The 14,118-nt window shown below is 34.4% G+C and overlaps 1 protein-coding gene across 2 annotated transcripts; it reads left to right on the top strand.

Annotated features, from left to right (window-relative positions):
* Positions 1-6,677: 6,677 nt before the first annotated feature.
* On the top strand, positions 6,678-13,918 carry LOC120454903 (leupaxin). 2 transcript variants are annotated; one of them, XM_039640575.2, is made up of 8 exons: positions 6,678-6,766; positions 6,939-7,162; positions 9,527-9,944; positions 10,003-10,265; positions 12,633-12,924; positions 12,976-13,324; positions 13,379-13,499; positions 13,555-13,918. In XM_039640575.2, exons 2-8 carry the CDS (start codon positions 6,965-6,967, stop codon positions 13,684-13,686), a joined length of 1,773 nt encoding a protein of 590 aa, XP_039496509.1. In that variant the 5' UTR covers positions 6,678-6,766; positions 6,939-6,964; the 3' UTR covers positions 13,687-13,918. The 2 variants fall into 2 exon arrangements, with proteins under 2 accessions (XP_039496509.1, XP_039496510.1); XM_039640576.1 differs by lacking the exons at positions 13,379-13,499; positions 13,555-13,918 and having other exon boundaries at positions 12,980-13,251.
* The last annotated feature ends 200 nt before the right edge of the window (positions 13,919-14,118 follow it).

Here is a 14,118-nt window from a genome sequence, read left to right as displayed (position 1 = left end):
TGTTGAGTGAACATTACGAATCACAATAAAATGTGCATGTATATATGTTTGTACTTTTGCACATATGGGCAAAGCATAAAGTTTTTATAATGTGCATACACTTATTTACATACATTCAGATGTACATATTCATTTAATTTCGAACATATAAAAGATGTTTATATGAAAGTTCGTTCATGAATTGCAGTTAACGACTGATAAGAAACTTTAATCTTTAATTAAAAGTTGCTGGAAAGCAAAACGCTGCTCGATAAGCACGCAAAATGACACACTGCGTGATCGGACAGAAAAAATTACAGTTCGAAAGAATGTTACTTCTGTATTGTTCTAGGTTAGTAAATCACCGTAAACGGAAATCGACGATGTGACTATGAGTGTGGTGCGAAAGAAGGAGACGAGACTACTGTTTAGAAGGGAAGAATGTAAAATCAGTCACGATTGTGTGATAAAAACCATTCAATTCTTAACGGCTAAAAAGCTAGATTTACAGCGCCCACACTTTCTAAAAACAAAATCCGTTTCGAAATTGTGCCCTACGTCCTAGAATTATAGGTAAAGTTTGGGTAAATTCATGATAGATAGCGTTGTCGACCTATTCAATAACAACAAAGGCATATTTTTTCCTGCCTTCACAAAATTTATTGTTTAACAAAACAGAACACTCAAGTCAAGTTTCTCGACTATAAGATGCCCGTTACTCAGCTAGTACAAGTGCGAACAAAAGCTAAAACAAAAATTCTTAAAAGCCATTAACAATTTTTTCTAATCTTTGGGAGTGACGGTTTTGGGCGAAATAAGGGACGTGGCCGAAATGTTTTTGGTATACCGATAGATATTGGCAAGAGAAATAACAAAAAGAAAAAAAGCTTTAAACGTGTGGTCGTGACAGTTGGCGTAAGAAATGTGTGGCCGAAACGATAGAAATTGGCAACATATAACAAAACAAAAATAATTTAAAACATTTTTAACAGTGTGGGCACAGCAGCTGTTGGGGTTTGTGTGCGTTAGGGTGGGCATAGCAAGAAGATTTTTAACAATTCAATACAAGTTTTACAAGCCTAATAAAATAATTACAAAAATTCGGAAAACAACAATATAGTAAAGTTCGTCGAGTATACGATTTTTTTCCAACATATTTTTCCTAAATACAACAAATCAAAAGTTTCGCCAAAAATAAGAAAAAGTTGTTTCATTTCAAGCCACAAAACGGGCGTCCAAAACAAAAAAAAAAAAGCGGCTTGGACAAGGGGTTTGGACAATAGTATTCATGCGGCAAAAAAAAACAAAATAAAACAGCAGCTACTGCTAAACTACTTCAATTGAATATGTTTTCGGTTATATAGCGAAAATTTCAAAAAATCTCTGCTCTACGCGTATAGTAAGCTTTAAGCAAACGGATTAAGAGAAATTAAAAAGCAAAACAGAAAACTTGGCGCGCTTTTTTTCCCACCCAAAATTTTTAAAAACATCAAAATAAAATATAACAAAATAATTTATCTGAATCTCATTTGAATTTTAAATCCTGAAAATGGTTCACTTTCATCCTAGTAATTTGACTATATAACTATGGTAAATAATTAAAACATATACAAAGAAAATTATTATAACTACTGTAATTAAAACAAAAAATGTCAAACAAAAAACAAATTACATTTAAAAAATTAATATTTCATTCTTAATATCTATAAATATAAATAAAAATATGGAAACTGTTTATTGCAAAATTGATTTCTTGAAGCACGAAGTGCGGACTTAAGCACCGAAGAATCATTGTTTTCTTATATTTTTCACACGTCGCAAGAGTATTCACTCTAATGACAATTAAGTCATTTGTACAATGCATGAGCATACGTGTGCACCAACACAGTGGTCAGCTGTCGGTATATGCATACAAGAGAGCTGCTGGCTCTAGAGCTCTCAGTTTCAGTAGCCGAGTCGATCTGGCCATGTCCGTCTTCCCATCTGTCTGTATGAACGTCGAGATATCAGGAACTATAAAAGCTAGAAAGTTGGGATTCAGCATGTCCATCCAGAGACATAGACGCAGTGCAAGTTTGTTGACCCGTGTTGCCACGCCCACTCTAACGCCCAGAAACCGCTTAAAGCTGCCACGCCCACACTTTTGAAAAAAGGTTTTGTTATTTTTTAATTTTTTCATTAGTCTTGTAAGCTTCTATCGATATTCCAAATTTGAGTTCATAATAGTTATCTATTTTGGCTTATCCTGTAAAATCTTGTATGAAATCCCATTTCATTATTAAATTCTATTAATATTTATATTTTATATTTATATACAATTTATCTAAAAATATATGGGAATAAAAATGTAGCCGTCATCCGGTTACACTTCGATAACACTCTGGAGGTAATTGAAAATTAAAGAAAATAAATTTTAGTTTCTTCTCGTTTGACCATAATGTGCACTTAATGGGTATGTATAGTTACGCCAAAGAGGAAGGACATCAACTCTGCTAGTTATCGTGTTCAGGAATATATTATATACTTTATAGGGCCTCAACAAGTATCGGGTATAATTATATAATAGTTTCCATTTAAGCATACATCAATACCTTAACCAGAATTCATCCTCATATACATAACTTAGTAAAAGACTAATGCACATGGTTATGACTCCTGATCTGGGAGCTTAGAAGATTGTTAGCTTTAGAATGGGCGCAGCAAAACAAGTTTTGGCATAACGATGGAAATTGACAAAAAAAAATCTTAATATTTTTCAAAAGTGTGGGTGTGACAGTTTTAAACGTTTTGTGGGAAAAATATACGCAGCATTTTTAATGAATGAACTATGAGGTGTATCTTGACTATTCAGGTGCCAAAAATGCGTGTTAAATAGTTTATTTGTAGCTCTTAGAAAAACAAAATCGAATTGGTTTTGTATTTTTTATATTGTTAAGCTAACAATGTCACACAACGCGCCATTAATTTTTTTTCTTACGTTAATAAATAATCAAGTTGTTCTGATTTTAAGTTTAAATCAGCTGGTGTATCAAGACTTAAGTGACACACTGTATTGTATAGTTTCTCAGCTGAAGCCATCGTATTTTACGTCATACATGTAAATAATTCATGTAAATAAAAATGTACTCCCATCGGCAAATGGTACCTTTTATTATTTATTAAATCAAACTTCTGAGCTCATTTACTGTTATATAACCGCCTTTCCAAAGTAAAAAAAACTTATTCAAGCAATTCTTCCGTGGGAATCAAATGTATTACGGACGGATAGTAAAACCAAAAAAAAATAAACAAGATGGAACGCTATAGTCGAAAGAGAGACTTTAGCACTGACAGTTTTTGTCGGTTTATGGGCGCTAGAGTGGGCGTGTAAAAACTTATTTGGCTAGTCGAGAGATATTTGAAATAGTAATAAAAATGAAAAAATATCAAAATATTTTGTAAAAGAGTGGGCGTGGCAGCTTTGGTCGGTTTGTGGGCGTCGCAACGTGAATCAACAAACTTGCGGGGCGTCTATGTCTCTTGAGTCTGCATGCTGTCACCTTTCTAGCTTTTATAGTTCCTCAGATCTCAACGTTCATACATACGCCTGTGTGTCCAGGTGGAAAGACGGGCAGACAGACGGACATAGCCATATCGACTCGGCTATCGATCCTGATCAAGAATATATATACTTCATATGGTTGGAAACGCTTCCTTCTGCTTGTTACATACTTTTCAACGAATCTAGTATACCCTTTTACTCTACAAGTAACGGGGTTATTAATGTATCCTGTTTTGTTAAGGGGGTCATCTACCTTCCCGGTTTGCAAAAATCGATTTTTTTTTAAATAAATTTAATGAAGACATAACTAAAAACATGCCCTGTGAAGGATTCGATGGAAAGCATACTGGTTTACGAAATATCGATCCTCAAACATGGCCATGTATTTACGTCGCTCAGAAGCGATCTTTTAACGCGATTTCACAAAAGTAGTGTTTTTCAAAACGGTCGTCAAGATTTTTTCGAAACTATAGAAGATATTCTATTCATATTCACAATTTTCGATTTTTTATAGTATTTTTTAGATTGGAAAACATGGTCAAAAAGTGAAATTTTTTTTACAAATCGCTGCCATTTTGTGATATTTTCAAATTTTGAAAAAAGCTTGTGTCATGTTATATTCAACGTTCTTAAAATTAAGGAATAAAACCATCCTTGAATAAGAGTCCCGAAATTTGAGCGCGAAGGTAGACGACCCCCTTTAGTTTATAAAAGTACATACGTGTCCGATTATTCAGTGAAGTCACTGTACCTGAAATAGAAACAAGACTTAATACATTTTTCTCACTTGGGAGTTTCTTAGTTTCTTAGAATTAGATGTCTCCTACTAATGAGTTGTTTCTAGGAAATGTTGCGCAGCTTCTATAGACTCTAAATAGGTTTACGGGTTTTAATTTTGAATTCCATTACGAACTGTGACGTATACCTTATATGGTCGCAAATGTTTTTTTTACTGCATTCCACAATTCTGACTGAAATAAATATATACCCATAAAAAGTGTAAAACGATAAACAAGAATTAATCATCGTTTAAAACCAAGTTTGTTATCCCAAAATTATAAACTAATTGCAAAATTATACAATGTACATATCGGGTCGTCAGGATTTGGGGTGTTGTAGTCTATCGGTTCTTCCATAGTTTATCGATTTTGTAAGGCTGCGCGCATCAACGAGTTCGTCTACATTTGCTTCTAAGAAACAACTGACGCTCTTGAACTCAAGAGACATTTCGTCTTTCTGTCAGGATGCGACGGTGCCCTCCCTTAAGGGAAAACTACCCTTGACTTAATAAATTAATTTTTTTATTGCCGTCTTTCCTTGATCGCAATTTTAAGCGCCGTTTTCTCGAAACTATGTTTTTAAAAATTGTGTAAGAGGTAATTAAAAAAACTACTGAATCGTTTCACATCACCTTTCATTCGTTTTAAAGAGCACAATTTACAATGTCAACGGAGATATTTATTACAAGATCCTTAAACATTTTTTTTAATTACAATTTTCACTTTTATAAACATAGCTTTTTTATTATCTTAGGCGTCACTCTAAATATGGATTATATGGATTTATGAATTTAAAAAGAAATGCCTTCATTTCCATACAAAGGTCTTTTTGTAGCCTCTAAAGGTAGTTCCCCCCCATTCCCCTCCATTTATAGAAATGATCCATTTGTTTGGCCCCTTTCTGAACGACTCCAGAAACTCTTGGTTCTTGACGCTTCGATTCGACAGGATGAGTTCGCGAGGAAGGCAATGTCGTCTGCGCAGGTTTACAGAAGTCTCCCGGGTTCATTAAAAGTGAAGTGAACAGGGTATATAACTCGGGACCCAGGACACTTCCCTGAGTACCGCCAGCACGAACCCCAAATTTAATTATATGATTTTATTAAACAAAAAATTGGCCAGTCGGGAGTAGGGATTTCAACTTATAAAGTAATCTATCATGCCGCCATTAAAAGCGTCCTTACCATCAAGATAAACAGCAGCACTGTATTTAAAGGGCCTTTATGTTTAAAGGCATTCATGATGTGCCAAACACCTCAAAGCGGTTGCTCTAGGCTCCCATGATGATGCCTAAACCCAACTGGCGGTTGTAAATGACACGCTTCTTACTTTCATTATTCTACGAATAAATATTCTTTTGAATATTTAAGAGAATTGGGGTATCAAGCATATCGGTAGCTATTTTGGGTTTTTTTCAACCGATTAAAACGACCAATCTAACGCCCAAACAGAGACCTCCATAATTTTGAATAGTTTAGATTAAGCATTTAGAGTCCAGAGACAGACGCAACGCAAGTTGGCTTCCGGTACTTGCCACTTCCACACTAACTCCTTCTTTTGGCCAAGCCCACACTTAACAATTTTTTTTTATTTTAGCATTTCTTTTGCCAAATTTGTTGTACCAAAAACATTTTCGTGACCCACACTCTAAGGCTTCAAACCGCGAAAAGCAGTCACGCCCATTGTTTTGAGAAATTCTTACGTCTATCGTAAGATAGATACATCACAAAGATTTTAGCCATGCAAACTTAACTATTAGAAAAAATTTATACATTTTTAAAAGACCCTTTAAACAATATGGTCGTCCTACATACTATATGGGTGTACTCTCAACAAGAGGGTCACAATAAAAACAATAGACACCAATAAAATTAACCAGAGGAACTAGTTTTTCGACCTGTAAACTAATCTGAACTCTAAATCATGGAGATCTGGTTTTTATTAGCAAATTTGGTATTTAAAATAACTGAACATTTGCTTATTCCTTGCCTTTTTTACTTTTCGTTGGTCATGTGCTTTTGTAAATGTTGCGGCCTGTTTACACTTGGGCTGCGTCTTGCGTTTTGCTAAAACGCATTGTATTTTCATTAAGCAGTTATTCGTTTATATTCGTTTCATATTTTTTTTTCTTTCTTGTTGGTTATTACGTTGTTTATTTTTGATAATTGTCCAACCCATTCATTCCTTTGGTTGTAAATAAGAAACGCAGTAACCCAAACTAAACACTTTTCTCCTTTATTTTCGATATCTCTCGTGAGGGTGTCTAAGCCCTCATTTGCTTTAGAGATATAGCGACTGTGCGAAGTGAGTATTACAAATTTAGTACATTTTAATACAGGCCGGGGCGTCTTATACGATATTTGAGGTCTCAAGTGAAGGTCACATTGCTGCCCTTTATAAATTCGATAAACGATAGTTTTGTAGTATTGAAAGGTCAATAATATTACAAAAATAATTGCTTATTAACGTACGTTAAAAAGTACGTGAATGCACGTTCAAAACAAACCAATTTTTAGACGAACACCTGTATGATGTTTGTGTAGTTTCATTAGTAATAGTCAACATATTTAATTAAAAAAGAACGACTATTTCCATGTTTTAGGTTTAACTTAAATCCATGTATTTCCTTTTTGTTTTAGGAAAACTTAATTTGTATTAAAATTCTATGGAGTCAGTGGCCCAGCAAATTAGAGAGATGTCGCTTTCAAAAGACGAAATATTAAAAAGCTCACCGCCTGTATGTATGGGACATGGAAAAGTGGCAGAGTTAGTCGGCAAGATAAGTCAAAAGCAAAATGAATCTGTATACAGGAGATCGGATATACCTCCTAAGCTGCCGACAAAATATGCTGAAATGCCTCAGGTACATATCTTAGTATACTCAATTTACATTATGGTATTCCTGAGTCCTTGAGTCTTCAACTCTAAAAACCCGTTATTGTACCGTTCTTGCGGGTATTTTTATATTGGTCTAAAAGACGACTCATTCTTATTCTTAATAACATATCTATGTATGTACAAATGTTTATTATAGATTTGGTGGACTATGAACGACCATATAAGAGTACCATTTCCATGACAAAAATCAAAAATAGGAGAGAATGCGATAGTCGAGATCCTTGACTATCAGATACCTAGTGCGATAACACCAAAAATGGTGTGGGCGTGGGGTGCTAGAGATGGCGTGGCCAAAGTTGTAGAGTATTAATAAAAATTGGAAAAACAAATAATAAAGTACAAATTTTTCAAAACTGCTGGTGTAGTAGTTATGTGCGCTTCGTGGCTAACCTACACAGCATCTGTCCTTCGAATCTGCATGCCTAATCTTTTATATATCCTAGGATCGTTTATTTGTCCGTCCGTATGTACAGCTGCGAAAAATAAAATAGCACCACTTGCCCAATAAAAGTCCCCTACCCACAATTACTTTTGAAGTACCTTTTTAGAAAGGGTAAACAATTCACTTACTATGAAATAAAAAAGAACTACAACTGTTTTATTTATTTTATCTTAAAACCGACAAAATTAGGCGGAAAATAAAATAGCACGACTTAATTAAAAATGCTTAAATTTACTAATAAGAAATGTTTGCATATTAAAACTACACCCATCCCACTAATTTAATGTTTGATAGTGTGTCCCTTATTACCAATAACAGGTGCGCAAAGTTTTGGCATGGAATCAACCATTTTAGGGATGTTTTGCTCCAGGACTCTTTAATTGCATCCCAAAGGTATTCGTTGTTAGCTGGCTTAAAAGCTACAACTGTTTTTTTCCAACCAGGGATTTTCCATGGGATTACGGTCTGGGGACTGTGCAGGCCACTCCAAAACAGGAACAGATTTATTTTGGAACCAATCCTTGGCTCTTCTGCTGGTACTTGGGGTCATAGTCTTGTTAGAAGACGCATTATAGCGGAATATCGTATTCGGCATAGTAGCATCACCGTCAATTCTTTCTACTGTGTAATGTGGCGTTCTTAGGGCTATTTACATACGATCGAGATCCATTGCCACCAAAAATAACAACCTTGCTCTCATCTGACCATAAAATGTTTTTCCTGTTCCTGTTTCCCGCATGTCCAATTGAAATGAGCTTGGGTATGTGTCTTCCATTTAAAAGAGGTACTTTGTTTTCTTAGACATGTGTGAACTGTTTGCACTGTTGCGGATATGTTGAGATCCTTTTCCAGTTCGGTAGCAGCTTTGAATCCTTCTTGCTCTCGCACAATAGCCTTTTGATGTGATGGGTGCCCAGGGATTGTTTTCTCCTACGTGTTTCGGGCTTCTCGTTGTAGGTGATTGCATTGTTTATCATTTTATTCGAACATTGAAGGACTCGACCAATATTTAATTATGATAATTCTTCAGAAATTAGTTTTTTGATTATGTCACGTTTATCTGAAGTGCAATGCCATGTGCTTCATCTCCGATTTTAATATTTTTTGTAAGGTACGTTTAAAAAAAAAAAAAATAGCCGCATCTGGCCAATCACCAGATCGGTCGAAAAAACGTGCAACGATTACTGAAACTAATACGAAAAGTTTAAACATAAAACGGCTTTAGATGGAAAGCTTTCGTAGAAGCCCTAAGTTCCCGAGAGGAATAAAAAGGATTAAAAAAAAAAAAAAACGTTTCTAAAATAATGTTGGAAATAGGAATACAAATTTTAAGCTTTATAAGCATGTGTTTTTACCAAAACAAACCTCCGACAAGTATTAAATATTTTAAAAAATAGATAGTAAGGCTATTTTTTTTCGCCTCATTTTCGACCTTGTTTAAAACAAAGGTATGGCTCATACAGTAAAATTTGTTCATATTCGGATAGGCAAAAAAAGCAGATGTATTTGAAAAATAGGTATTTCGTAATAACGGTGCGTCAACCAATCAATTTTTTTGATCGTGAACCAAATACGCTATGGTGGTGCTATTATTTTTTTCGCAAGTGTATGTCGAGATCTCAGGAACTATAAAGGCAAAAAGAGATTAGGCATGCAGACTCCAGAGATTGAAGAACAATGTTGCCACGACCACAAGTCTCCCAAAACTGGCACACTTTTAAAAAATGTTTTGATATTTTTATATTATTATTTTCCTTAATATTCCTGAAAATTTTAAAATTTCTCGTTTGCACTTCCACTATGTAACTTGACTTTTGCATCTTTTTTTGTTTGAAAATATAAGGTTTTTTTTTATAAACTGAGTAAAATAAATTTTATTTATTGCAGGTTCCATCAAGCCGAAAGGTTTCGTGTTCGCGGGAACCACTTTACTCACAACCTCTGATTGGAGTCGAGAAAACAATAAGTGTGCATATTCCTTTTAGAAAATACCTTACCTCTGAATTTGGAGTTGCTGATACTGAAATAAACAGAAAATCAACTTTGGATAATCCAGCAATACTGGAACAGCAATTAGAAGCCCTGGCTTACCACAAACTTCAAATGGAAAAAAAGGGTCTTTTGGGAGTACCAGCTAAACCAACACAATCTTTCAACAGCTTTTCAGAGCCACTTTCAAAGACTTTAAGCAAAAGCTTAATATATTGTAATTTAGATTCTGAACACAAAAGTGAAAATAGATCAGAACTATTAACAGAGGAAACTCCGATTGCTGCAAATAAATATGCAAATGTTCATGAAGCCGGTATGTGTATGTAAAGCTTTTATAAAGAATGTATAATATTAATTGTAATACAATTTAGATGTGAAAGCAGTGAGCTTGTCTCATAGCTCAACTCAAAAGATGATATCCGTCTGCACTAACTTTATTTCAAACAACGAAATAGATGACTTACCGCCACCTCCTAGTCCAGAGAGCGCTGTGAGCTCTTCATACAGCGAGCTTCGGCGCGCCACTTCGGAATTTAACAAACCAATTGATTATTTGCAAAATGACCAGACATCGAATCCTTCTTTGCAAATATATGCAAACCAATATTCGTTGCAGCATGATCCCATTAGCAAGGTAAAAATATCTTAAATGTATTATTTTACAGCATGTTTCTGCCAAATTAACCTTTTAAACGAAATTATTAGGTGTCTAGTTATATGTAAGAGGCGGCTCCGCATAATAAACGAAATACCGCAAAATTCTATCGATTAACGTACTTCTGATTTCTTCTCTAATGGCTTCAGTACAAAGTGTGGTAAAACAAGTGCTACAGCAAGAAGAATTTGGATGGTTTAGCTCGCAGTTAGGACATAGTTTTTCCAATGAACTTTTATTTAACTTCCTATAGGTATTTGAAAGTAGGATGTAATCCATTTTGTCATGTAAATGAAAATCAATAAGCTAAACAAAAACCATTTTCACATTTATGTGTACTTTATTCATCTATCCATCTATTTAGATGGCACAAAAAAAAAGTGTTTTTGAACGCCTGCATCTACGTGCATCAAATTCAACCAAATTTGTTGGGCCTATCAATGTATTTAAATAAAAATCTAATTTTGCAACACAGTGTTATTATTAAACAATCGCCTCTTTACAAAGTAAAAAACAAGTGAAGATCGCGTCTTTTACATAAAACAGTTTATATGTAACTTATATTGAAATGATATTTGGAAAATAATTTGGTCCTTTTCTTTGTGTAAATATAGTAGTCACCTTAGCACACCCTTTTGACGGCCTTCGTCACTACGAACTACGCCGTCCTCAGTAATGAATTCCAACCCATTTGTTTTATAGATTTTTAGATTATATCACCGTTAATAGACAGTCTTCCGATTTTTATAAAAATAACTCATAATTCTGAATTTAATAAATTGTATATCCTATAATAGAAGGGGAAAACTATTGACGGCACTCACTGCTTGACAAACGAGCATCACGCACCGAGAGTAAGGTGCGCAAGTAGACTACATAGATCCAATTTAAAATGTGATGGATCTAATGGTCGGATCAGAACCATATTTATTTAGAAACTCCAAACAAAGATTTTGCACAAGAAGATATCCGTTTATCCGCTAAAATATCCATTTTCTAAAAACAGGTAGACCAAAAGGTAAACTGTTTCATTTAATAAAAGAGGCTTCTTTTGCGATCTTGAGAATTGTAAAAGTTAAGGCTCATCATGCTTATTCTGGCTGCGTACTCGTAGATGAAGGGATTCACCCTTTTTAATACACCCTTTTTTAATTCACCCGTTTTTAATTCACCCTTTTAAACTGCCACGCCCACACTTTTGAAAAATGTTTACATATTTTAAAATTTTTTTATTAGCCTTTAAAGTTTCTACCGATTGGCCAAGAAAATTTAAATGTTTTTTCATCATATTATTTTTTTATTCCCAATTTCTACCGATGTTCCAGAAAATGTTGAAATTTCTCATTCGCACTTCCTCTAGCTGAGGAACGGGTATTTGATAGTCGGCGAACTCGGCTATAATAACATTCTCTCTTGTTTTAAAATGTGTGTTTTTATTTTTTTGTTTTTAAATTGAAATTTTAAACAGTTTTTATACCCGTTACTCGTAGAGTAAAAGGGTATACTAGATTCGTTGAAAAGTATGTAACAGGCAGAAGGAAGCGTTTCCGACCATATAAAGTATTAAATTCTTGATCTGGATCTATAAGACCATGTCCGTCTGTCTGTCCGTATGAACGTCGAGATCTCAGGAACTACAAAAGCTAGAAAGTTGAGATTAGCATACAGACTCCAGAGACATAGACGCAACGCAAGTTTGTCGATTTATTTTGCCACGCCCACTCTAACCCCCCAAACCGCCCAAAACTGCCACGCCCACACTTTTAAGAAATGTTTTGTTTTTTTTTTCAAATTTGTATTAGTCTTGTAAATTTCTATCACTTTTCAAAAATGTTTTGATATTTTTTCATTTTTGTATTGGTCTTGTAACACAAACCGCCCAAAGCTGCCACGCCCGCACTTTTAAAAATGATATTGGTCTTGTAAATGTTCATCCCCACTCTAACGCCCACAAACCGCCAAAAATTGTCAGTGTTGATGACTCTCCTTCGCACTTTCACTAGCTAAGTAACGGGTATCAGACAGTCGGGGAACTCGACTATAGCGTTCTCTCTTGTCAAAATTGTGGACGTAACAGTGTTGGGCGTTAGGGTAGGCGTTAACAATAGCAAGATAAATATAATACAGAAATATAAAAAATGTAGGCTGGAATGGGCAGAGCAAATCGACTGGGCTGATGTTCTCAGCAAGAAAATATATTTTTTTACTATCGAAAACGTATCCTGTTACATACTTTTCATCGAATCTTTTATCCCCTCCACAAGTAACGATTATAATATCCATATATTTGTTTGTATTGTGTAATAATATTAATTTATGTAATACTTAATATTTTGTAATTTACAGAGCTCTTCAACATATGATTCAATATATGAACCCATAAACCCACGACCCTCTGCAGATATGTTTTCTCGTGAAAGTTGTAATATGTATAATTCATACGTCAATGATAATACTCCAAGCATTTCCAACAAATTAAATATTTTAAATTCGATCGAAGCGAACCAAACACTATACATACATGGTAACGCTAGAACTAAATTTTATAAAGGGAGCACTGTTCATAGAAATGATAAAGAAGGTCTAAAAAACTACATTTCAATAACCAACGATCCAGTTCAAGAATTAGAAAACTACGGTAAGTTAATTTAATAAAATAAATTCCATTAAAATGTGTATTTTTATGCAGGTAGGTGTGTCAAATGCAATTCACGTGTGCTTGGAGAAAGTAGTGGATGTACAGCAATGGATCAAATATACCATATATCTTGCTTCACATGTACGGATTGCCAAATTAACTTACAGGGAAAACCATTCTATGCACTAGACGGCAAACCTTATTGCGAATATGATTATTTACAAACACTGGAAAAATGCTCTGTTTGCATGAAACCTATTTTAGAGAGAATTCTTAGAGCTACTGGAAAACCATATCATCCGCAATGTTTTACATGTGTCGTATGTGGAAAAAGCTTAGATGGGCTATTATTTACAGTTGATGCTACTAATCAAAACTATTGCATAACAGATTTTCATAAGTAAGTTACGTAACTTATTACAATGGCGATTGACTACTTTATTTGTATTCATAGAAAATTTGCCCCTCGCTGTTGTGTCTGCAAGCAACCAATTATGCCATTTCCAGGACAAGAAGAAACGATCAGGGTAGTGGCCCTAGATCGAAGTTTTCACCTAGAATGTTATAAGTGCGAGGTAAACAAAAAAAAATTTGATTATCAAAAAATATCCCCTTCATTTCATGTAATAGGACTGCGGGCTTTTACTGTCATCTGAAGCTGAGGGCCGCGGATGTTATCCCCTGGATGATCACGTTCTATGTAAAAGCTGCAATGCACAACGAGTTCAGGCTTTAACGAAGCGCATGACATCAGAACATTAAATTGAGTGCTCATTTTACTTATTGCCCATTTTATATATCTAAAAATAACTGATAACCAGTTTTTTGACAATATATAATTCGTTTATTCAATAATAATCGAACGACTAAATATTATAGCTGCCATAAACTTCGAAAAATCAATGGAAAATTATAGAAAAGACAAATGCTTTCTATGCTTGTCAAACGAGTTTTGTCTAAAACCAAAAAATAAAAAAAAAAGTTTGTTTTTTTACTTCTTGTATATTTTTATTGGTTTCATGCCCCTAAAAAGGTGTTAGGGTAACCTCATACAAAAAATACGTGTTAAAAAAGGATTAGTGGTTTTGAATTGGGGGTTAGAATCGCATCCTTAACTTTCTAGCTTTAATAGATCCAGAGACCTCGAACTTATTCTTAGCAGCCTTACTCTTAAGGTGCACCTAAATCAAATTA

Source organism: Drosophila santomea, chromosome 4, assembly GCF_016746245.2.
Source record: "Drosophila santomea strain STO CAGO 1482 chromosome 4, Prin_Dsan_1.1, whole genome shotgun sequence".
NCBI classification, from domain to species: Eukaryota; Metazoa; Arthropoda; class Insecta; order Diptera; family Drosophilidae; genus Drosophila; species Drosophila santomea.
The sequence above is the reverse complement of the archived record's forward strand: the minus strand, read 5'-3'. Positions and strand labels throughout refer to the sequence as shown.